We start from the raw sequence: 26,817 nt of genomic DNA, 5'->3' as shown, positions 1-26,817 counted from the left end.
TCCCATCAATGACCATCGACATGTATAACAAAAACAAACCATGATTATCCAACAAGCTCAGGAATTGCCCATGGCCAAGGAAGAGGCTTACAGGACTGGTGACTATAATGCATACAAAAGGGCAAAGTGTGCACTAAACAAAGCCATAAAAACTGCCAAACACAAATACAAGGAAAAACTGGAGCAGCAGTTCTCCTCAAATGACTAACATCTGAAGTCTTGAACTGTTTTGAGTTTACTTGAGCACCTCAAAGTCATCAAGTCAGATTTATTTGTATAGCACTTTTTACAACAGCCATCGTCACAAAGAACCTTATCAGAGTCCAAGCCCCGAGTGGCAAGGAAAAACTCTCAAGAGTATGAGGAAGAAACCTTGAGAAGAACCAAGACTCAATCCTCCTCTAGGCAACAACAGACCCCACAATAGTAACAATATAAACAATAAGGAAAAGAATAATTAGTGAGAGAAAAATAAATAAATAATAATAAAATGGAAAAAAATAAGCAATTAATGTCTAGTCCGGATTTTTAGAAGTCCCATTCTGGTTTCGATGTTGCCCAAAAACCCTCCTGCCAAAAGAACATCCATCAAGGTCAATGGAAAAGTAGTTGGCTGCAGTGGAGGTGTATTTGGCTACAGCTGTGGGCATCAGGGGGTGGTGGGAGTAGCCATGGCAGCTAAGACAGGTTGAGGCTCATTAACTTGACATCAGGGGTAGGTGTATCTTGGCAGAAAGAGAAAACAAAGTAGGCATGTCCAGGTACAATCGTGTGTAAATTATGAAACTATAATGTGCAAAGGTGGACTCCAGAACATCTAGCTATGGCAGCACAGCTAAAAGGATATAACCAGAAGGAAACACAGGCACTTTCAATCAACAAACTTGAGTGACAAAAGAGAGGTGAAATTACAACATCATAACATCCCAGTTTACCATAAATCTCAATGCATACAAGGAGACGTTCGGGGGGAGGGGCCGTGCCGTGACACATAGTGCACTAGGTGTTCTCTGAGGTACTGGAACCATTCAGTGCTTTGAAGGTTATTAGAAGTATTTATAATCAATACAAATTTTTACTGGGTTTCAAAGTAAAGAAGCTAAGAGAGGAGTGGTGTGATGAGACCTTAGAAAGTGTTAGACCTATTGAGGAACTACAAGTACAAGCTCTGGATGCCTAAGGGGAAGTTAGCAAGCCCTCAACTCCAGCACTAAAGCCCTCACAGCGGGGTGAATGGGTGAGGTTATGGCAAAATAGCTGAACTTTGGCTCACCCACAGGAGCACTACACATCCCCAACAGATTTGCCCTACTCAGCGAGACACCCGTTTAGAAGCCTATTGAAAGTGCTTCAGTTATAGGGGACTCTATTTTGTGACACATGAAATAATCTAGGCCTTTAGGGACACAAATAGCAGTAGTTAGCTGTATACCAGGGTGCCGGACATTGCTGGTAATCCTAAGGTTTTAGGCAAGCATAGGTTGTCTAAGATAGCTATTCATGTAGGAGCTAATAATATACGCTGTTGTCAGTGAGAGATTACTAAAATAACATTGAAGAATTGTGTCAATTAGTGAAGGAGATGTCTAATGCTGTAGTATGCTCTGCTCCCATCCCAATGCAGTGCAATATAATGTACAGCCGGTTAAATTCGCTGAACTGCTGGATGCCCAAGTGATGCTCACAAAACTGTGTGGGCTTTATAGATAACTGGAACACCTTCGAGGATATGCCTGGCTTTTTAGGGTGGGATGGTATCCATCCTACTAGGAAGGGCGCTGATCTCCTTTCCTGTGACATAAGGCATAGTCTCATGACACCTAGTTAATCTATGACAATCTATGAGCAGAAGCCAGGCAGCAGACAAAGAGCCTAAACCAACGGTCTGCTGGTTGCTACGTGGCATCACCCAAGGTTCATCATACTGACACTGTGTCTGTTCCCCAAGCTAAGCAGAAATACATAAAACAAAGAAAAATATATCTTAATAACATAATTAGTATTAAAGTAATTGATTCAAAGAACACTGCCTGCACCTTTTATCTAAAGATGGGATTACTAAATGTTAGATCCCTAACATCTAATGCGCTCTTGATAATTTAAATCCTAACAGATCATAGATTTAATGTACTTTGCCTAACAGAAACCTGGATCAAGCCAAACAAGTACATAGATTTAAATGAAGTGTGTCCTTCTGGCTACAGCTACATACAGTGCCCTCATCTAACTGGCCATGTAGGCAACATTGCAGTTATTTATACTGATATATTAGGCAAAAACCAGAAAGGTGGTTATGATTTTGAGTCCTTTGAAATTATTTTTGCCAGCATAAATGATGTCGCCAGCAATAAGAAGCCCACACAGCCTCTTCCACTAATTGGAATCTACAGGCCACCAGATCCCTATTCAGAATGTATTAAGGAATTTGCAGACTTCTGTTCTAATCTAGTCACTCTAGTAGAAAGAGCCTTTATTGTAGGCGATTCACTTGGATAGTGCCCAAGGCCTTCTGAGATCAGCCATTAGTTCTATATTAGAATCAATTGGTTTCACTCAATGCATAAGAGAACCCACACACTCTGGTGGACATACACTTGACTTAGTACTGACATACGGTGTAGACATAGAAAACATAATTATACTACCCCAGTCAGATACCATCTCAGACAATTCTGTAATTTCATTTGAACTACTATGAGTCACAATATAGTAACCTCATCTCACTATCATACCAGACACATGATCACGCCAGCCACTGCACCTAGATTTATTGTGAATCTCCCAGACTTATCATTTGTGACTAGGATACCCCATGGAACGGAATGCTTAGAATCAGTATTCTGCTGCACACTCAATGATGTTGCTCCACTTAATAATAATAAAAAATTAGGGACAAAAAATTAGTACCTTGGTATAAAGAACACATTCACAATTTAGAACAAAACACAAAAAATAGAATGTAAATGGCATAACAATAAACTTGTAGTCTTCCAATTTGCATGGAAGGAGAGCCTTTTCATGTATAGAAAAACATTTATTACTGGTCCAACATCTTATCTCTGGACCCTAATAGAAAATAACAAAAAAATAACCCTAGATTTCTAATTATTACAATTGCACATCTAGCTAGGAATAAAACTGACACCATTGCTCAGATTACAACATCACACAGTAGCAATGAGTTCATGAATTTCTTTAATGAGAAAATTAAGCACATTAGAGATAACATTAACAATATTAACATGACATCAGGCAGCTACCTAGAGATCAGAACCTCCAGGCCAAAAATGACTCTAGAATCCTTTAGACCTATCCAAGAGCCAGAAATTACATTTCTGATCTCACACTCAAAATCTTCCACTCACTTACTAGATTCACTGCCCACTTACTTTCTAAAGGAAATCCTACCGGAAGTAATTGAACCTTTACTAAATTTAATAAACTTCTCCTTGAACCTTGGCTACATTCCTAAATCAATCAAATTAGCAGTAATCAGACCACTTATCAAAAAATCTAACCTCAACCCATGTCAGTTTTTAAACTACAGATCTCAAACCTTCTATTTATTTCCAAGATCCTAGAAAAAGCTTTAGTTCAGCAGCTAAGCTCATATCTGAATCAGACCCAGATACATGAAGTCTTTCAGTCAGGGTTTAGGGTCCATCATAGTACAGAGACAGCACTGATTAAAGTAGTTAATGATCTGTTGTTGGCTTATGACCAGAGTTATGGCTCTTTGCTCATATTGCTTGATCTGAGTGCCGCATTTGACACTATATATCACAACATTTTACTAGATAGACTCGAAAATGTTGTTGGGATTAGGGGAATAGCCCTTTCCTGGTTTAAATCATATCTAGCTGGTCACTCCCAGTTTGTTAACATAAATGGAGACTTCTCAGCATACTACAAGGTTAGCTATGGTGTCCCACAAGGATCTGTTCTAGGGCCTTTGTTTTTTTCTTTATATATGCTACCTCTAGGTGACATATGTAAGCACTGTTCTAGTTTCCACTGCTATGCTGATGATACTCAGCTATATGTCTCAGCCAAACCAGAGGACATATATCACCTTAGTATATTTGACGAATGCATAAAGGAGATCAGACACTGGATGTTGAGGAACTTTCTCTCACTTAGTCCTGACAAAACAGAGGTGCTTCTATTAGGCCCAGAGACAGCTAGGTCACTCTCTAATTACTCAATGAACCTCAATGATCTCCCAATCAGATCTTTTCTAACAGTTAAAGATCTTAGAATTATTATGGATCCCAGTCTCTCGTTCAAAGCTTATGTAAATAATATTTCTAGGACCACCTTTCTCCACCTCAGGAACATTTCACAGATTAGGAACATGTGCTCCTCACATAATGCAGAAAAGTCAGTCCATGCATTTATTACTTCAAGATTGGACTACTGTAATGCCTTTCTATCTGGCTGTACTATTGTCTAAACAAGCTCCAGCTAGTTCAGGCCAAGGTCTGTTAGAGAAGATGTGATTGAGAGACCATTGAGGTTCATGACTGACGCTCTTCAGGACCTTTTGCAGTTCAAATATAAAGCTAACAGAACTGTAGATGTTGCCATTATCATAATTCCTGACTAGATAACCCGTGGAAGGTCAACATCCCACCATCCATCTGCTACTGTATCCACAACTTCTTGAAACATTACATGAGAGTGGGTGAACACATTTCAGACCTTTCAGACGTTTCCACAGTCAGCACAGTATTCCTGGGACCCACCATTCAGAAAGATCTCAAATGGGACATACATAGCACTGCAGTGATGAAAAAGGCCCAGCAGCACTTGTATTTCCTGTATCAAATAAAGAAATATGTTGAAGTGTGTCATGAAATATGTTGGCACTCTATGCAGCACTTTGCTTGTAAGCTAGCAGGCCAAGAAAGAACTGAGGCATTTTTCTCAGCAGGTAAATACAGAATAACACAATACTGGTCACAATACTTTATACCAGCATAATTTATCATTTTAGTTAGCAGTCATAACTAGTTAACTAAAAGGATAGAGAGAATTTTAATGTCATCTTGCCCAATAAAAATGCTGTGAAGACTTAATTGTGACAGGTGTCAGTTGTTGTTATTGATCACATATCCCTTTACTGATGATAATTTATTGGGTCTTCCATGTTCATATCAAACTACATTTATCCATCCTATCTCTGGTCAGTAAAATACCTATTGTTGCATGTTGAATTACATAGCAAGCCTACTGTTTTGGCTATCTTTGCAATAAATTTAGTGAGGGGGAATTTTGGCCATAATGCCCTTAGAATTTGCAAAAATCTGGGCCAAATATAAGGGCCAAATAGATTACGGACAAATAGAATGCCACTGGTAAAAATAGTCATATGACCACCAAGAATTTTATAATCTGGTGTTTAAGGAAAATTTTAAACTTACATGCAAAAACAGTAATTTCTTGACTTTTGTTTTCTTATTATCATAATGTATGTAGCATGTGGAATGTCTTTGGACAGTGTCACCAGTTTTATAAAAGGGTGAGTGATATATAAGATATGTAGAATTTTGTAGCATTTGTAATCAACAGTAAACTCCATATTTAGGTAAAGAAATCTCTTTATTTTTTATCACATAGATATATATTTACATATTTACTATAATATTAATTGTAAGTTAATAATAATTATACTATATACATAAAGTATATAAAACTTTACTGAATTTCCTTATATAAAACAACATATAAAACAATCAACTACACACATTATTTTCTAGTGTACAAGAGGTATGACAGAAAGAATAATACAGCAAAGAAAATAAATATTTTTCATACATAAACCTATCACAACTAACACACAACACTGATGGGACTATGAATATGTAAGAATGGTTCACCTCTCTATGATTTCCATTAAACCTTACATACATAGGCAAAAATAGTGACACTAGTATAAAAATATGCATGAGGAAAACATGTATGAGGAAAACCCTAACAGCCATGATAACAATATCTATGTATTGGCCAGAAAAATGAACATCAGTCTAAAATACCCCTAAAAAGAAACTGCAAAAATATGAACTAGAATTCAAGTGATAAAGCACATTTTGTTTCTAATGCAACTGTGACTGGTACAGAAATGAAGTCTCACCTAACAAAAGAAAAGGGGTTACAGGAAAGAAGTACTGCAAAAGGTAGGAAGACAGAAGTAGCATGGTGTTTCATTACTCAAAATGCAACTGATATAATCTGTAGACAGATTTTGATGGATTTGTATGTGTGTTTATTTGTGCTTTCTTTCACAAGAAAGAAATGATTGCATGACAGAAAAAGTCTCATATATACCACTTGTCCAATGAGAAATCCTTTAAGTATTATCATCACCATGATAATCATCATCATATAAATAATGATGAATTAAATTTTTTTTGGACAAAATGTAAAAATGAGCTCTTAAATAGGGCTTGCCTGGCCTCATGGGAGTGAACTGGATGGATTTGACAGTTGAATAATCTATTTGTCTCTGACATCTGTTCCACTACATCACAATACTTCTCCTTAAAAGCTCCAGGAAAGGCTATGGTCAAGATGAGGTCTCAAAACTGTGGTTTAATTAAAAAGAATGAGGTTTTAGTGATCAGTGCAGGTACATTGGTACAAAATGTTATATAATCCAAACAAACTGCATTAAAAAAAAACTTTTACTATAACCTATGCTATTCTATTTCTATTGTTCTATGCTACTCTATTTCTAATGGAAAGTACAGACAAAACAGCTTTAAAATAAATGTTCCTGTTTTATTCTTTTCTGAGGATAAGCATAATTAAAAGGTATGGACAACTCAAATCTTTCTATATATGTGAAACAAATATTTACCTTCCATGATCTTTACAATTATTATCACCATAGATAAAGACAACTAAAAAAAGATTTTGATTTTTTTTTTGTTTTGTTTTTGTTTTAATCACACTTGGTTCACTATAAATCTTGTTTGGTTAATCTAGATTTGTTAGTTTTGTCTTGTGATAGCTCTATTTTAGGGAATCTTTGTGGTAGCTCTATTTTAGATTATTAACCTCTCCATCAATTCCTTTTTTTTTTCGAATGTGTTAATATACTGTTGCTGATTAATCAATAAACATCCTATTAGTCTTAAAGCTTATGGTTTGTGCTTGGTTTTTCTCATTTTGGGTAGATGATCAATGACTACACTGCAGAACATGCAACTTTTATTGAGACTGAAATAGCACTTATTAACTAATCAACCTTTGATTAAAATATTTAAAAGTTCTCTGTTAATCATGACAGTTGCCCAGTTATCAATTTTAATTGCCAATTTATTGAGGTGTTCATATTGCTACACTTTTGTGTTTATACTTTGAAATGGCAACTTGAATTTGGGGAATATGAAGAAGCAAAACTAAACTGTGACAGGCAATGGTAGAAGAAAAGGATAGATATTGGTGTGGCCTCTCCCAGATTGAAATTGATGCTGTTTTTTGCTGGACAGGTAAAAAATACCAATCTAAAAGCAATTTGTGCTGATGAACTGAATATCTCAGCTGTTTTTGAGTCTTAATGAGTGAAGCGCATCTACTTTAAATGCTACTATAAGGTTATAACATAAACATTATCCATATTATAAGAGTAATATGGAATGTGAAATGATAGTATTCTTCATACTGTTGTCCATCCTTTTAAGTATTGGCAAATGCATGTTCTGACCAGAGTGACTTTTTGAGAATAATTTATATATAAACACAGAAAACACTGACATAATAACTACACATGTGAACCAAAGTTTATAAAAGAAACCAACAAACCAACTTTTGTCCTACACATCACTCACCTATCCCAATTCTTCACATTTCTGCAGTTACTGCTGCAGCAACCTGCTGATATCCAAGCTGCAAAAAGATATAAGAAACCTTATAAAGCAGATGATATATTTTCTGTTGTCTCCTGTGCCTCAGTATATTTATATTATAGGTCGGGCTCTAATGAATTCTTGGGGAAATTTTGTTAATTTAATGAATTTAGTTTTTCAAAAAGTACAGATTTCACAGATTTTAGAATACAAATGCTACATTTAATAAATAAGTACATAACTACGTAAATAGATAAAAACATAGCTAATATGGTAACTTAGCTTCATCATGCTGGCCTGCAATTAACAGGGGTTAATTATCAGGGGTTAATGTTAGGCTTCATTCTTACAGCAATAAGAGTGTTTTTCTGTGTTTTGACACAGCTCTCTCTCAACAGGCAACACCATGCTATAGTGAGCCTCAAACAAAGTCCATAACATATGTTTTTAATTTCAACAAAAGGTTTTTGTTCAAACAAGGAAAGTCAATGTTTCTTTTTATTTTTAATATAAATCCACATCAGAAATCAAATGAACTTGTGCACAATATTCTCATTTGACTCATCTCCATAGCAGTAGGGATGAGCTCTGTCAATTAATGCTGAGCTATCCAGTTAAGGCATGTATCCAATATTTTTCCCAGTTTTTCTGCATTTCAAATATTTCACAGGAAAATGCTGATTTCATAGATTGTCACGTGATTTTAATGGCCAAGAATTGTCAGGTTTGATGAGCAGAAGTGGAATCTGTTAAAATTAAGTCATTTTAATGAAAACACAACAGGAAGATCCAAAAACAATCCAGGTCCAGTGACAGAAACAGCACACAAAATGGCAAACAAAAACAGAAAAAGAGCAAAAATGAGGAGGATGAGCATAAGGTCAAAACCACAACAATCAGGTAGGTACAACAAAACATTTAGCTGACACTTTTATCCAAAGCAACTTACCATTATGACTGAGTACAACTTGAGTAATTGAAGGTTAAGGGCCTTGCTCAGAGGCCCAACACTGGTAATTTAGGTGAAGCTTGAACCAGCAACCATCCAATTACAAGTCATGTAACTTAACCACTGAGCTACCACTGCCCCAACTACAGTAGCTTAGTAATGCATATGCATATACATAGTCAATGCTGAGTGAGACTTCACAAAGATTAACAAACACATGTAGGTTTAAAAAGATAAACCATTACTGGTAATGGGACATGTGACACTAATAGGCTGGGGACAGGGAATGGACTGGAGGATTATGGGTAATGTAGTCCTCTTGGGGGACAGTTTTGCTATATGTCAGCAGAGAGAAGGTGCTGTTTTGATAATATGCAGTAAATGGAAACCAACCTTGGAATTTCTGAAAACTGACAATGAAGTTGAGCAGGTAACACTGGTAGTTTGTATAGAAACACAGATTAGATCGGTAGGTCTGTGAGCTCAGTGGAATCAAGGCCATGTTTTTTAAGAATAGAGAATGAGAATGTAATGATGCTTTGCATTGTAGTTGATGTGGCTGATATTGTGAGGTACACTCATCTATTTTTAGTTCTCTGACTTTCTGTATTCTAATTGTATTCATTCTTTTTTTGTGATAGTTTGTTAATGCTGCTATGTGAAAAACTCAGTTCATACTGAAGAAAAAAGAAAAATAAATAAGAAAAAACAAAAACTTGGCTTTTTTTTTTCACCTTCCCTAAATAGAAGAAAAGTAAAGGGCAAGACAGGTGTACAGTTTTGTGCCAAGGTGAACATTTCAGTATCCACAAAAGGCTATTATATGCATATAATAGAATTCCTGAAATTCAGTTAAGGCTTTTTGTTTTGGTGTACCACCCCAAGATTTTCAGTGGCCCCATCTGGCTACCCCTATTAAATATTTCTGGAGGCACCACTCTAGGGGTGTAACAATATACAGAAATTTTATTTATTTCTATGTGAATGACAATATGATATACCATAAATGGTAACTTATTTACTGTTAATATTGTTATTTTTTCAAGGTGCTTGTGAAGGTAATTTTCTTGGACATAAAAGAGTAAGTCTAAGTGTGATTAACAATTACATGTTGCATATGAGTGTGCATATGTGTTATTATGACTCATCATTAAAATAAATAAAATTGTAGACTGTATAGCTACATCTTAAAATTCAATAAACTGAGCATTACAGCATTAAGAAAAAAACAATATTGCATTCAGTATCATTGACCTGCTCTGTAGTTAGGCTATGTGTGCTATTCATGTTTTTTTTTTTAAACAAAATCAGTTTATCTTCATCATATGCAGAGAGATGATATGCAGAGAGAACAGATTGACTGACAGTAAAAATGTACCCTCAAGTGGGAAACATGTCTTGCTAACATGGCAATATTAGGATACTTATAGTCTTTGTTCTTTCCCTCTAAAAATGGATCAAATTCCAGTGGAATGCCACACCTTCTCATTCAATGTCCATGCCTGACCTTACAAGTTAAGGTTATTTGTTACATATAAGAAACATCAAACTGAACATTACTTGCAGTAAGGAGCCGTGCTGCAAGCTTCCAAGATTTGTGTTAAACGCAAAATAAACTAACCACTTTTCCAACAGACAATGTGCAAAGGACAGTTTGCAGCAGGTTAGAAGAATATGTTTTAGAAGAATATGTTTTAAGAGGAAACTTTAGAGTGTTTTATATAGAGAGAGATAAATGAGATGCTAAAGTGTCTGTAATATTGCAAGAGCAATCTGTAAAGTCCATTGTTGGTGTAAGAAGTAACAATTCATCTGTGGGTCAAACATTGAGAATATTAACTCTTTATGGAAATTAACTCCTCTTGAGTCCAGTGTTTTACCTCAAGCTGCAATAGCATTTTGCCAATGGCATTCAAAGAACAGGCTGTAGTTAGATTGACTGGAGTCTTTGGTAATTTTCCTGGTCTAGTTCCTGCAGAACCTGATGTAAATATAACTGCAGTCTGCACAACTCTCTGTATGGTCACACTTTGTGCTGTTTCCATACTAGATAGTGTTGTGTCCTGTCAGGACTCTATGATAAATATTAGAGGGGCAGTTGAAATTTGTTCATATATCAGTTAATTTATTCATCTGAAGGAAGGGACAGAGGAACAAAAGCAGTGCACAATTGTTACAGTTAGCCCCTCCTAGCGTCCCTGTTCCATGGTTTCCCTGTTTTGTGTTTTGGTTCCATTCCGTAGTTTTGTTTTCTCCACCCCTCGTTTGTTTTTTCACACCTATTCCTCATTTCCAGTCTTGTTAATTTCATGTTTTTAAACCGTCTTTTGCCCTGTGTCTTGGCTGTTTGGATGTATGGATGTCTATTGAATGTCTGAACACCTGTATCTGTATACTTGTAAATTTGTACTCCTTGTGTATTCTAGTCTGACAGTTTTTCAAGTTCCGAGTTCTTCGTAGTCTCTGTTATAGCCTGCTTCCCCTGTTCGCCTTTGTGTGTTTTTGTTTGTTTAATCATATATCCTTGTATTCATGATATTGGCTCAATGACCCTGGACTGTGATAACGACTCTGGCCCCTAATAAATCTTGCTCTTCTCCACACATGCGTCTGTCTCCTTACTGCTCACTGTTACAACAATCAACATGACTACCTGTAATTTATTTTATTTTTTTTACATTTAGGGGTAATCCATGGAGAGGTGTTATTGAATGGAACCAGTTAAGTCGTAAAAGTAGAAAGGTCACAAGAACTCTTAGAAACAAAGTGCTGTACATATAGAAGGTCTTAAATGTAGAATATATTCAATATAAATCAAATCATATAGAAATGTAATGGTTGTAATAGGGCAACTAGTTACTATAGAGTGGTTCTAGAGCATCTCTACTCCTCAGTGTTTCATATAAAAGTACAGCAGCGGTAGCATTCTGTATATTTGGAGGTAAACAATGAGAAAGCCATCATCCCAAAGGCTATATTTAGTGCTCCAATCAGACAGGAGCATCTCCCAAGGTCACAGAGGAGAGTGTGCTCACATTTGCACATATACACAAGTCATAGTCTCCCTAGGGTGGGATGAGCAGGAGACCAAAGGAGCATTGCCTCTGTATTATCAGCCTTTCAAACACTGGTATTATAAACACTGTAGGAGGGAAATAAGAGTATTTTGTAGGGCCAAATTAGAAACATCAGAACAGTTAAGGGGAAGTATGTTTTTATGTCACAGTCTAACTAATCTAAAGAAGATTAGCATGGGAATATATGGTTAACATGGGAATAAATAAGATTATTCTGGGACCTCATCGCTGCACTGCAAAAATAAAAGACACAGCAACACTTTCATTCTCTAAGAGTGCAGGCTCAGCAAAAAGAAAAGACAGAGAAAAAAAACAGTGGAGGGCGGGGGACAGAGGGAACTAGTGTGTCTTCACACAATAGCCTGCTTACACTGACATACACACGAGCATTAGAGAACACTCAAAATCTAAAACTAAGAAATCTCAGGACTTTGTCAGAATAACAGTGAATTCTCTGCAGACAGACACCATGCTTGCAACAAACCAACAAAATAAAACCTCTTTCAGGAGAATTCAGTGTTATGTAATATAGCTACAGTACATCATCAGTATAACTTTAATCCCTCATCAAAAATCATGTTTGTGATTTTGGTAGTAAGGCTGCATATGACATAAAGATAGTGTTTAAGAGGATACAGATTTTTGGTTGCATACCTAAACCTTTCACTACTGAATCATGTCTAATCCTATAACCTGAACTAGGCCCAAATTTCCAGAAGAACTGAAGTTGGTAGAGCTGGTAGTGGTAATTATGCTAAAAAAAAAACAAAAAAACATTAATTCACTGCAACACAAAATGCCAGTCCATTATAATTTAACATAATAAATGCAAGTACATTATAATGTATTATAGGATTAGTGTTAGATTTAGCAATATTGTTAATTTTTAAAGGTGACAAACTCTATTTTCAGCTGATCTTTCTCCAGCCTTTAATGAAATAAATTTATTTTGAATTATTTGCAATTACACCATACTATGCAGGAAGGTAATACTGCTACACCATCAGTGAGGTGATATGAGAAAGTCCAGATGCGCATAGGAGAGGATCTGGAAATATTAAAGCTGACCCCAGTGGGGCTGACACTAGAACCTGTTGTCACAGTGACTAATGTCCACAGCATTTCTAACGAGAACCAGGACAATGATAAAGCTATACTGGAGGCACTGTTATCTTAAAACACATAAGGACATTTGTAATTTGTTAATGGCTGACGGTCATGTGATTTACTCCTATTATCTTATCTTCCATTAAACAGATAATGTCATCTTGACATAAATAACTCTCCCCAATAATAAAAACAAATTAAATGCAATTAGACCATGTGTAATATGTGTAGCCTAGTATTGCCCCTCATCTGACATAAAATGAGCTGACTCAAAATGCCCCTAAGGCACAAAATGGAAAATCTGGGGATTGTAGCCTCTTATGTCATCTGAAGTATCACATTGCATTTGGCATCTAGTCGATCACAGGACACAGACCATACACCACAGTACAGAGACCACACCTGCACGAGGTCCAGTCACAGATCTCGCCACACCTCCTAACTATGTCACTACTCACCTTCATGCAAATACTGAGGATCAACTACACACACTTGTTCCCTATTGTACCCCTCCTTGCTTAAAACCCCTTCATCCTTATCTATGAGCTTCACAATAGTCTGGCACAGATTAATGCTTTGTCTTTCACTCTCTCATTGAGAAGCTATAGTCTTGCTTTGTTTTTGGCTTTCTCCAAATTTTCTGTCTTCTTCACATAAACTACATTATTTTACTTTGGCTCACATCTCATATCTCCTCAATCTCCTCAAACAATGTAAAAATGTGAAGCCTTTAGAAAAGAACGGAGTGAACGAATCAGATCTGGCAGAGGAAATGAGCCTATAGGGTACAACCATCAGTACAGACGCAGCCCAGTAAGGTCAAGGCAGTCACCCAGAACCCCATACACCTAAGGAACTCCAATGGTTTTTGGGTTTGGCTCATTTTTATATATGGTTTATCCATTCATTTGGTTTGATAGATAAGCCCCTGACTGACCGTCTTAAAGAAAAGGAAAACTGTGTACGCTGTACGCCTGTAACCTGAGAACATTTTGTAACTCTGAATACATCACTGTTCCAGTACTTCAGCATACCAACCTATCCAAGCCATTCATTGTGGAGGCCCATGCCTCTGACATGTACAGTGTTTTCTCAACACTCTGTGGCCAGCCCCAAGAATGGGACTTGTAGCATTATTTTCTAAGAAGCTTACACTGCAGAGAGTAACTATATAGTAGGTAACAGGTCATCATCAAGTTGGCTTTTGAAGAATGGAGGCACTAGTTGAAGGGTACCCAGCACACCTTCTTGGTTATATCTCTAATTGCTGCAAACAGTGATATGCCTAAATTCAATGCCCGGTGGTCCCTTGTTCCCCCCATGTTTTCCCCCCCCCCCATCACATATTGCCATGGGTTAAAGAATACAAAAGGAGATGCCTTCTCCAACAGAGATAATGCACAATCTACCAGCCAGGAACCGTCCTACTCCCTTCTTGCATCTTTGGGAGCACTGAGTGGTCACATAGACCATATTATCTTACATGCCAACTCCATCCTCTCTGTCCCCACTGGTAAGTTGTATGTGCCATTGAGCCCCCCTCATAACCTGGACTCACACATCACTGAGCACTACACATCCAGGATCAGTGTGCACTGGCCTACTCCTCTTCACATGCTACTGTTATCCTCGATGCAAAAAGACATGGTGAAGTACATCTCTGCCTGATACACCTGTCCCATTGGCAAGATACTCCCCTGGCATGTAAGCTAATTCCACAACCAAAACCAAACAGGCCAAAGTCGCACAAAGCAGTGGACTTTGTCATTGATCTACACCCTTACCATTGTTAATTGGTTCACTATAATAATCCATTTTGTGCCTCTCCATGTGACCCTGGACATCTTCTGGGAGTGTAGGCTCCCTAAGGACATCATATCCAGATGGGTACAATTCACATCCAGTGTGTGGAAAGATTTCCTTGCACACAAATTTAAGATAAAGAGCCTCACGTTGGGGTACCATCCAGCCAATGACCAGGTAGAGTTAGGGAAATTCCTAAAACTCTTCTGTCAGGTGAGCATCAACACCTGGAAACCTTTCTGTTTTGGGCAGAATACCCCCAAACCTCCTTGTGCAATACCTTGACAAGGCTCTCGCCATTTGAGTATTTTTGGATTCCAACCACCTCTATATCCATGGACCCTTTCCTCCTCAGGTCTGCCAGCACTCAAGTCCTGGTTCTGGGAAAGCCATTGACTCTGGGAGGGAACATATAGCAATCTGCGGTCCACAATCACCACCTTCATGTGGAAGGCTGATCAACGTCAGATAGTCAGCTTCCTATAAGCTGGGAGATCAGGTGTGGGTAGGCATGAGGAATGGGAGAGCATGCCCCCATGGTAAGCTACACCCCAAGTATGTTGGCCCCATACTACACGTCACATTAATGAGGTCACCTACCGGTCAACGTGGGTAGCTGTGTGTCTCCCTCATTCCATGTCTCCATCCTTAAGCTGGTCATCCCAGGACCCTTGAAGTCCACTGACCTGCCTGCCCGTCCTCCACCATCACGGAACGTGGGAGGTGAGTCTGCACACACTGGTAGTTCCTTGCTGGCCACCAAGGGGAGACTGCAATACCTGTTTGTCTGGGAGGGGAATGGACCAGAGGAAAGAAGCTGGGTACCAGCCAGTCAGATCCTTGGCCTGGATCTGGTGTCATCTTTCCACCGCACTCATACTACTTCTAGGCCTGTGACCCACCTGGGTCCTCACTATCCAGTCAATCATAGGGCAGAGACCACACCCATACAATCTCCAATCACAGAGCCCCACACCTCCCAATCTCTCCAATCATGACCCAGCTCACCTGCAACTGTGTACTGATGACCAACTACACACACCTGTTCCTTAGTGCACCTCTCCCTATTTACACCCCGTGGCACCATACTAATGGTACATCTCTTTCTCTCACATTGAGAAGCTAGTCTTTCTTTATGCTTGGCTTTATCCTGGGTATGTTTCTATGCTCAAGTATTTTGCATATTTGCTGTTGTTATGTTGTACAGAATGCAGCCTTAAAGATTGCTGAAAAAATCCAATTTAGCAAACTAGGTTTCTGACTTAATACCTAGTTAGGTACATTCAGAGTGTGTTGATAATTTACACAACAGGCTATGTTTTCATTGAAGTTTGATAGTTTGGCTGATCTGCTACAATGACCAGTTTTGTTAGCTGGTCTGCTACAATGACCAGCTGCTCAACTGTCTTTTTCTTACTATCTTATCTGAAGTGTGTTGTCTTTTTACATGCACACAAAACATGGTTTGAAATAACACTATAAATGTGGGCATATGGACAAACTGAGTTGTATTAGATAATTAGGTTGAACTGGATAGTAAAATAGTAACACACTCTGAATTTAGCTAGGTAGTTTATATACTCGAGGGGTTAGTTTATATTGTTTGTATATTTGTGGTGTTTTATCAGCGTTCTTTACAACCTAGCAGTAGTAACATGCACAAGAATAGTCCGTTTTCATGTTCCCCTGTAAACATTTGATTTGATTTGCAGTGTTTCTGAATTTGTTTCCAAAATGTTGCACGTCATTCTGAATAAACTGTTTCTGGGAATTTGTATAGCGTTCCTGAATTTGCATTGCACTTCTGAAATATAGCTCATATGTTGTCATTTTGATGAATGTCTTGTGTAGTTGCAGTGCGGTTGGTAGTTGCAGCGCTATGGGTCTTCCTGACAACCGTAGGGTTACAGCCATTTTATTAGATACATGGTTTTGTTTAACACTTTAACATAATCGGCACCAACACTGCTTCTTGTCTGACCACCTCTGAAACTGTTGGACTGCATATCGATGATGTGGAGTAAATTTTTAGCCATGGTTGTATATTAGACAATCACTCAGCAAAATCTGTTTGGATCAAATCTTATGAAGTAAGATCCTGACATTATTTGAGAAGACTTATGAAAGATGTTTGCTCATGAGGGATAACCGAATGAAATAAAAATGTATATGTATTTGAACTGCTCCAAAGCAGACTGGGACATGCAGACAGGACCTCGGTAAATAGACTGTTAAATGTGTAGTTTGTCAGTTCTTCTAAACCAAACAAGAGTACCAACTTCTGCAATTTCTTATGCTACTCACATGCATGCATGCATACACACAGACACACGCACCAAACATTATTTAATTAGCCTGGGAAGTTGTGGGCTGATTAAGAATAGTTTTGTTAATTACCATCCATTACATACATGGGAGATTTCATATTTTTGGTAAAAATACAGTAATATTACTAGAATTAAAAATGTGTCCCTGTCTCTCCCTTTCACTCTGTATTACTGTGCATAAATGTTGGGTTGTGAGTAAGGAATTTTTCACATGCTTTCCTTCATTCAGATTAATTTGGAAGTCCATGGAATTTACAACTTAATGTGCAGGCTCCTCATAGTAATAACTGTAGCTCTAGAGCTACACAGCAGTTTTCTCCCCTTTTCTTCCAGGTGTATTGTGATTACATTGCAACTGGTTTATCCTTGAATTGTGTTCATGACTGCATTCATTATGCTAGTCACAATAACCCTTTATCTTCCATTATTTTTCACTGGCTTCAACAACCACGTCTATGAATGGTGATTCAGATGTGTGTCTGTGTGTGCATGTGTATTTGCGTTTGTGTTTAATATCTATACAGTATATAATTTATGTATGAGGGTTAATCTGTTAGGGTGTGAGTCTCATTTAATTTTATGTTTTAGGGAAAATGTTGCACAATGGTTTAATTAGATTATGTTTCTAAGAAACAATTGAATGCGTCATGAAATCTCAAATTTCACCAGAATTTGATACAAATATTTTGGTACAATTCTGAGTTACACAGTTACCACTTTTAGTTGCCTACCGTATAGTTTTACCTTTTAAGCTACCAGTCTTTTCTCGGTGGTCTTTCTCAATAGTTAGCTAAGTGATGCTAACTTGTATTGTTCTCTGCACAAATGTGCTATTTTAAAAATGGGCCAGCCAGTCAAAAGCAAGGTGTCTGGCTGGGAAAGATGGTGAGGAAAGCAGCATGGCAAGGCTCAGCAGTGAAGCCCAGCTAGCACCCAGCAAGACAGAGATGGTGGAGCACAGCAACAGCAGAGATGGCATCCGCTGTCCATACGACAATGGCAAAGGTGCCTGGGAACTCTACTCCAAACAGCTGCAAAGACGTGGACTGCAGCCATCGTGGCAAAACAGCTATGCTTGACACTGGAGGGAAACGTGCTGCAAGTGTTAGTGGATCTGCCACCTAAACAAAATAATGATTTAATAACACTGAAAATGGCCCTTCAGCAACCACTGAAGCAGAATGAGCAGAGCTCATCTTCAACGTTCTGATGATGTGGTGAATGAACATATCTACTGCCGTCTTTGACACAGGCTCGACAGTGTTTCTGCTACATCCAGGCTTACTCTCTCACACCACAAATGCCAAACCTGATGACAGGGAAGCGATGACTATCCAGCTCTAGTATGTTGGATGTCACTTGTCACTGACGGTGGACAAGAGTGGTAGAGAGCAGCTTCCGGTCATGATGGGGGGGGTCTGAGCCATGTTAACAAATTCTGGCTCATGCCTATGCATGCATACTCAGTTTGGATTAACTTGTGGTAGCCAGCGCCATGCTGAACCTTAAAATGGAAATGCTGGGCTTAAAGAGGAAACAAGTAAAACTGTCCATGGAAGTAAGCAGCAGAGAGAGGAGTTCCCTCGCTCTCTGTGGGTGAAACTGCCAGTTCTAGAGGACCTGAACATGTAGTGCCAGTAGCGCTTGGTGGAAACCCATGGGCCGTGTAGCACAAGTAGCATCCTCATCAACATTGACAACGCAGTGGACAAAGAACTGTGAAGAGTTGTGGCTTATCCAGGAGGAGGATACAGAGTTCTCCTGGGTGTTTGGGTGGCTCCAGGCAGGACAAAAAATATCAGGCAGATGTGATACTGCACAGGCCCAATGGTAAGGCACTTTGTGCTGGCAAGAACAGCCTCAGGATGCACGATGAGCTGCTGTACTATGTGTAGGAGGAGCCAATGTCTGGGCAGTGAGGCAGCTGCTGGCACTCCACAGACTGGAGAAGACTTTACTGGGTGTGGTGCACTTCAGTGTAGCCAAGACACTGCGGCAGAGATTCTACTAGATAGGTTGCTGCACAAATGTGTAATTGTACATGCACTGCTACGAAAGGTGCATGGCAAAGAAAAGACTGCAGCAGCAATCACACCAGCATGCTGATGGAGAGGATTACCATGGAGTTCTGCCGTGGTCTTTATACCAAGCACCAGCTCACCAGAAATCATCAGGGCAATGCCAGCACTTGCTAAAAATGAGCAAACAACCTTCACTTCCAAGTACAGCTATTCTTGCCGGGAGCACAAGTGTGTCTATAAAACCCATTGCCCAAAGCTTCAGTCACCATGGGAGGGCCATTGCATCATGAAAAAGTACATGGGTGAAGTAGTGTCTGGTCAAAGCCGCAGGATTGGGGAGTAAGATAGTCAGGAGTGTGGAAAGGAGGACTCCCAGTATCCTGGACTTTTAGTTAAACATTTCAGTATTGTAATGTGTTTTTCCTTTTAGTTTGTTATTGTATTCAAAATGTACCGTCTTAATGATGTTCATGCATTTAGTAACCCTCCCCTTATTTTCCCCATGAAGAGTTCAGTTTCTATTCTGCTTGTTTTACTAAGTGTGAGCAGTTGCAATAAAGCAGTTTTCCATGAGCAGAAATTGTTTCTCTTGACTGTGCTGATGCTACAATATAAATCCATCCATATTAATTTATGCTGTACTCATAAATGTTTGCATAAACTGTATTTACAAGCACATTAACAGCATAAAGGTTTTTTAAAAGCATCTAAATAACACCTACCAAGATTTTTAGAACTGTCAATTATAGTCAGCAAACAAATTTCAGATTACAGCACTACAATTCATGTAACTCATCTGATAAAGCAAATAGTGCATGGTGCACCAAGATCATGGGTTCAAGTGGTGCCAGAAATGTTGGATTAGAATTTACAATTGACTAAAAGTGTATGGACGCCTATTTGGTACAGCTACTGAGTAGGTGTACCTAAAAATTGTTTAATTGTTTGCTCGGTGCAATTTTGACACTGTTAGAACGTAATAAAGTGTTTGCCATAACACACAGGCCTGATCGCTTCTTCCATTGACTGCTCTGAAAAGACACATGCCAGAAGCAGACTGGATTTGAAGGACTGGATTTGAAGGATAGAATATTTTTCTGAATACTACTATAATTAATTAGAATCAGTTCTAATATTGAAAAATCAGTCTAGATTCTAGAATCTTGATTTTACTCTCCTCATGGTCACACCTAGAATGATCCAGTAGGTAATGGCATTATGCCTCTGTGTCAATCAGACCCACCATTCATGCCATTGTAGATGCTCTGATGGTGTGGTGACAGGTCATCTCCTGCAGATCTTCGTGGTGACACCTCTCTGCCAGAGCTGCTAACCTTTCCATGCTCAGGGCTCACACTGTACTGGTGCCTTAGCAGATCTTGACTGCCCCCTTCCAGCATAACTTTTTCATGGTGAAGTTCTGCTGCACCCAACTGCACCTCCCTGTGCTCTAGACTACCTATTCCACTCCCCAAGCTGCCTCTGTGCCTCTGGAGGTAGAGCTCTGGGCTGATCTGCCCCTGACCCAAGCAGTGCTTCAGGTTAGTTTCAGGGCTCCTGCAGCCCAGTGCTTGGCCATATTTCTCTTGGCTCAATCCACGCATAAAATGATGGTCAGGCACAGATATGGAGCCACAACGAGGCCGGCAAGGTTGGGGTAGGGCAAAGGGATAATCCAGACTGGTGCTCCGGTGCCGAGCTCTAGGTTCAGGGCTTGCCAGGTCCCCTCTATCTTCTCTTCCAATTCCAAGCCGAGACTTGTGGAGATATTCAAGGCTGCTCCCCTCAGCCCCCACACTAGGCTGTAGTTGAGCCTGCTTGTGGTGTGGGTGATCATTGCTCTCTGCACTCCCAGCACTGGAGGTGCTGCTACCATCACCAACGTCCCGTATTAGGCCCTGTACAAGCAGACCACTCTGGCTGTCGATGGAGTTGCGACACCCAGCTAGGCTTGTGCTGACATGGCTTTGGAGGCCCAGTCCAGTACCAATCCCTCCTCTGCCACCTCCTGTCTCCTCCTCCATAAGCAGACATATCTCACGCAGCTCAAGGTTCTCACGGATGACCTCCTCCTGCCTACACTCCAGCTCTGTCAGCTTTTGCAGGTACAGCGCTATCTCTTTACGCATGATGCTGGCACTGTAGCGGCCCAGGCGCTGCCACTCCCGTGAAACACGCTTGCCCTTTTGCCGGTCATCATCCAAGAAACAGCATAGGTCACGTAGCTCTCGATTATCCTTCTGTAGCTTTTGGTTTACATCCTTTGTTTCAAAGTAAAACAGAAGAAATATACATGAAATAAGACATAGCCTTATACTGCACATATTCAGATAGCATGAGATGCACTGAAAATTTGAGGGATTGTAGTAAAAAACTGAAATAATTACCATAATTAAATGTCTAAAAAGAATACAGGTTACTTTTTGGATACAACCTTGGTGTGTTTTGTTGTTGTTGTTGTTGTTTTTCTGGGGGGTTGTCTTATTGATTTGGATATTTAATCTCTAAAACTCACTACAGTTTATACTTTTCAGTTTTATACCAATTTAAACTAAGGAAACTCAAGCACAGTCAATCTATATTTTTTTATTCCTTACTCATCTTCAGTATGACTTGACATAACATACTAATATCATTCATCCCATAAAAGAAACATTATTCCTCTCAGCAAGTTTTAACTGTTTTTTTTTCTTCAATTTATGTTATTTCCGCAGCACTTTATGGGTAAAGTAGTGTTAAGATGCTAGAAGTGTGACGATTTTGTGAACATAGCCTTTAATCTGAATTTGTCGAAATTGATGCGTGGCTAGACACAAGCAGCGAATCCTCTTCAACCTTCTGTGCGCGTAGGTGCACTCTAAAACTATGATCTCATCTGTAAGAAATGCAACTCCTCACCTTCAGCCCCCGTATCTCGTTCAAATGCTGCTGTAGGCTGCGATTCACCTCCCGAATCAGGTTGCTATGGTCCACAATAACGGTCATTTTATCAGCTTCAGATTTACGAAGTCGACGTACCAGGTCCTCCTTGTTCCATTTCAAGAGGTCCTCGTCTGACAAATTTGAGATATCCTCTGCTGGACGTTCTGTAGCTTTCGATATCGATAGCTGGATCTGTGGCTGGGACTGTGTTATTTTATCCATCGATAAGTTCCGACGGCAGCTTCCTACTGAATATTTATGAGGAAGTCGGCGTCTGTCGAGCTACACTAGGAGGAGTAAAGCAAATACCCGGTCACAGAAGACGCATAGTTTGGTCATCCATATCCATAGCCTTACAGTGCAAATACACTTGTCTTAGTGCAACAGTTGATGATGGAGATGGGAATTCCACCACCGGCTTCATCGGTTGCAAGTCAGCAGTGAAGGCCAGACAGTTATTTTAATTTTATGCAAAAAAAGCTAAATTCGACGCGTCCTACGTCTTGACCGGGAGGCTCCCTGCAGTTTGCAAGCACCTAATTTGTTCTCTTCCGTCTGCATGCTCCATCAAAGCATGGAGGATGAGAGGCGGCAGCATCTCCACCTAACGCACAAGAAAGAAGAAACCGTGACTGCAGACTGAGCTCTCGCACACACACACACACACACACACACACACACACACACACACACACACACACACACACACACACACACAAAACGTGCGCGCGCGTTCAGTTTGATCCCAGCGCCATCTACAGGCTCATTTTGTTTCTAACAGATTAAAATTCAGTTTAAAAAATAGCTCTTTCCCTCGCCAGCTGCCCTTTCAGTAAGAGAAACACAGCGGTAATTTTCTGCTTAGCTCGTCCACTGCTGGAGGGTATTCCAGAAAGCGAATTTAGCAACTAAACTTAATCTGTTAACTCGGAGATCGTGGGAAAAGGGTTTTCCGTTCCAAAAACCGGGTTTAGAATAAGTGGAGGCAACATATGCTGTAAAGATAATCTACTATCTATTTACTGGACATAAACCAGAGTTAATGGTCACAACACTGACGTTTTTTCGCAGCATTAAAATAGTTGTCGATTGCAATAAGTAATGAGGCTTTTAAATATTTTCATGATCTTTACTAATTTACCGTTTATAGCCAATTTAATCGTTTGAACGTTCTTCACCATCACATTTCACATGATAGACTACAAGATCATGGATTCGATCTGGGTTTAACTACAAATTGAAATCATAGGTATTCTATTTTTTTTTATTTTGTTTTTGTTTTTCCCACTTTAAGATTTTAACACAGGGTGGTGGAAAAACAGTAAAGCTTGGCCTTTTGCCGTACGTCGGTGTCTTCCAAAAAGTAAGTTATACAACTTACTTAAAACGTAAAACCTTGGACATAAATTTGTGAAAGTCAACAAAATATCCATATATTTATTTGGCTTGACCAGTTTAAAACTATCCCAATGCAGGACTAGAGCCGGAATCAAGATAGAAATCAGCTTTCAATGCCTGATTAGACTCAGGGTTACCCCTGAGAAGGCATGATACTTCATTGTGGCTTATTTGTTACTATCCTACACAAGGACCAGAGGTGGTAGAGATGTTCTATCATGGTAGAGATGATGAAGTACTTAAGAGAAATCACTGGTATACAATTACAGCATTTAGCTTGTCCAAAGCAACTTACAATTATGACTGAATACAACTTGAACAATTGAGGGTTAAGCGCTTTGCTCAGGGGCCCATTAGTGGCTGGCCTTGAACTGGAAACCTGATACTTGTCAATTACTTTAACCACTGAGCTACCACTACTCTACTACTACATCTACTTGCAGATAATAGAAAATGGTTTTCAAATTGTTTTCTCTCACTACCAATTTTCAAAATGAATGTATAAATCATATATAACCCTTAACTTTGTGTTTTTATGAAACTTACTTTGGCTCCTCTGTCACACAATAACATGTTTCATATATGCTGCCTTTCACTTACAAGATATAATCTTATGTTTTATAATTGTTATGTAAGATAATCAAAATCATCTTATGCAAAGCCTGTGGAAATTAACCGTGCACCTGTAATCTACAGAGTGAAGCTCAACTATAAGACTACCACTGTAAGCATACCACTACAGAAATGAAGTAGCTATGAGTAAAAATCTTACCATTTTAAATTATGCTTCAAAATATGTATTATACATTTTCTTTGCCATCAAAGCTGTTTACTTGCTTTTGGGTTTCATAGGCTATATTAAAATGCAAAATCATCACAATCAACCCAAATTAAAAGGGCAAAAATCTATAGCCAATGCTGAATGACTAAGTAGGCTTTAGGATGTGCAGTTCTGTAGTTTTATGACTTTGTCTACTGATTGTCATCTCTTTTGTAAGGTCAACTGTTTTTCCTTTGCTAACATTTCTGCTTTACCTTTTTAAAGTATCTCAATAGTCTGCATATGTTAATTCCAAGTACTGCAGTATGAAGCTTTACAGTTTTCTATCTTTCACATCTACTATCAGTGCTCAATTGATGATGGATTTTAAAGTTAACCATGAATATGCTTAAATTCAATCTACTCACAGTTCGTTGATTTGATCGCTGAAATCTTCACATTTACAGCATTCAGTTGTTGCTTTAATCTAATAAAACTTATAATTATGACTAAGCACAACTTGAGCAATTGAGGGTTAAGGGCATTGCTTTTGGGCCCAACAGTGGCAGGGCTTGAACTGATTACCTTCTGATTAGCAATTAAGGGCCTTAACCACTGAGCTACCAAATCAAATATATTTACATGGTGCTTTTTACAACAGTGGCAAAGAAAAACAACCTAGAACAAGACAAAGAAACCTTGAGAGGAACCAAGACTCAATAGGTGGGACTCATTCTCCTCTGGACAACAACAGGCACCACAAAAGTAACAATTTTAAGAGAAAAATTAATAAATCATAATAAAATGAGCAATTCATGTCTAATTCAGTTTTCTAGAAGTGCTAGTCTGGTCCTAATGTTGTGCACATGTCTAAAACCCATCCTGCATGAGAATGTCCATCAAGAGCAATGGAGAAGTAGTTGGCTGGGGTGGAGGTGTGGTGGGCTACAGCAGGGGACATCAGGGAGTGGGGGGAGTAGCCATAGCAGCAAAGATGGGTTGAGGCTCAGTAACATGACATCAGGGGTAGGTGTACCTCAGCAGAAAGAGGGAATAGATTATTTATGTTCAGGTACAACGGTGTGTAAATTAGAGAACTATAATGTGCAAAGATGGACTCCGGCAGATCTAGCTATGGCAGCATAGCTAAAAGGATAGGAACCACATGCATGAAGGCACCCTGGAATATCAGCAATCTACCGCTCTCAGTCAACAAACTTGGGTGAAAAAGAGAGGTGAAGTGACAGCATCATAACATCCCAGTTTACCATAACTGTCAATGCCCATGGACCCCCAGATATACATCTTTACCCAAGATGGGAAGTAGTTAATAAAATGCCTGACTGTACAGATAGGTTTTCAGCCTAGCCTTTGTTATGACCCTGTCTAGGCTGGGAGGCCGTAACATGGGGTTTTGAGTAGTACAACAGTAGAAATGAGTAATGGGATGAATAACCAGACAAACTTGACAGGAAAGATCTAGTGTAGTTAGGTTTTTGGTGTTTAAAGTCAATAAACTGGTGCAATCATGTCAGGAGTGACCAAGGCCAACATGACAAACAAAACCACACTAGAAACAAAACAACAACTGACTAAGCTAACAAAAAGAAACTTACAATGACTACACTGTTAGAACAATGATAAACCAACCCGCAGCCACTCTCTACCACCAGTTTGAAACTATATACAGGACAATATACATACAAGATACAAGAAACATATATCATCCAGCAATCAACCAAAGGGGCAAAACAAACCATAAATCAAGGGGCAAATCCAAAGGCATACACAAAGTGTAGCAAACAAAAACTCAAAATGTAGCAACAAATCAAAACCCACAACCAGAAACTCTTCTCCAATGAGCCCTCAGCCAAATCTTTTGTCACTGGAAAACCTGGTGTGGATCAGGATGGGGACACCAGAGAGGAAGAGGCAAAACCTGGAACACAGAATTCAGATATACAGGCGGACATAACACCTTAAATATTGACACTGTGTCTTGAACATTTACAGGAAGGTTATTCATAGTGTGGGAGCTTTATAGGAAAAGGCTCTGTCTCCTGGGGTAGATTTTCTTATTCTTGGTACTAGTAAAGAGCAGGCACCTTTTGATCTAAACAGATGTGGTGGGTCGTAATGCACCAGAGGTTCTCTAAGGTACTGTGGGGAAAGACCATTAAGGGCATTGTAGGTCATTAGAAGTATTTTATAATCAATACAATATTTTACTGGAAGCCAATGTAAAGTAGCTAAGATAGGAGTGATGTGATCAAATTTTCTAGTTCTAGTTAAGAACTCTGGCTGCTGTATTTTGACCTAGCTGGAGTTGCCAGATAGTAAGGCATTACAGTAGTCAAATCTTGAAGTGATAAATGCATGGTATGGCTTTTCTGCATCATGTGAAGAGAGCATGTTCCTAATCCTTGAAATGTTCCTGAGGTGGAGAAAGGAGGTCCTAGAAATATTATTTATATAAGCTTCGAACAAGCTTGACAGCTGACAGTTTGACAGCTGACATGAGTCGAGAATAGATTTTTTGATAAGTGGTCTGATTACTGCTAATTTGAATAATTTTTACCTAATTTAGGTACATAGCCAATGTT

General features: G+C 39.0%; 1 protein-coding gene across 2 annotated transcripts; it reads right to left on the bottom strand.

The window, feature by feature from the left end:
• Nucleotides 1–5,624: 5,624 nt before the first annotated feature.
• On the bottom strand, nucleotides 5,625–22,726 carry ccdc85al (coiled-coil domain containing 85A, like). Of its 2 annotated transcripts, XR_014122618.1 has the most exons (5): nucleotides 22,033–22,726; nucleotides 20,378–21,395; nucleotides 15,387–15,573; nucleotides 7,833–7,890; nucleotides 5,625–6,584 (listed from the first exon to the last, which is right to left on the bottom strand). XR_014122618.1 is itself a non-coding variant. In XM_027014218.3 (4 exons), exons 1-4 carry the CDS (start codon nucleotides 22,276–22,278, stop codon nucleotides 6,566–6,568), a joined length of 1,341 nt encoding a protein of 446 aa, XP_026870019.2. In that variant the 5' UTR covers nucleotides 22,279–22,726; the 3' UTR covers nucleotides 5,625–6,565. The 2 variants fall into 2 exon arrangements, 1 of the variants encoding a protein (XP_026870019.2); XM_027014218.3 differs by lacking the exon at nucleotides 15,387–15,573.
• Between the last annotated feature and the right edge of the window lie 4,091 nt (nucleotides 22,727–26,817).

The sequence above is a fragment of the Electrophorus electricus genome, chromosome 3 (genome assembly GCF_041902795.1).
Source record: "Electrophorus electricus isolate QZ-2024a chromosome 3, ASM4190279v1, whole genome shotgun sequence".
NCBI classification, from domain to species: Eukaryota; Metazoa; Chordata; class Actinopteri; order Gymnotiformes; family Gymnotidae; genus Electrophorus; species Electrophorus electricus.
The sequence above is the reverse complement of the archived record's forward strand: the minus strand, read 5'-3'. Positions and strand labels throughout refer to the sequence as shown.

Coding starts and splice junctions, on each gene's coding strand:
- ccdc85al (XM_027014218.3), bottom strand. CDS start 22,278: ATGGATAAAATAACACAGTCCCAGCCACAGATCCAGCTATCGATATCG. Junction 21,396..22,032: donor ACGAGATACGGGGGCTGAAG/GTGAGGAGTTGC, acceptor TTTGAAACAAAG/GATGTAAACCAAAAGCTACA. Junction 7,891..20,377: donor CATCTACAATGGCATGAATG/GTGGGTCTGATT, acceptor ATCTTTTTGCAG/CTTGGATATCAGCAGGTTGC.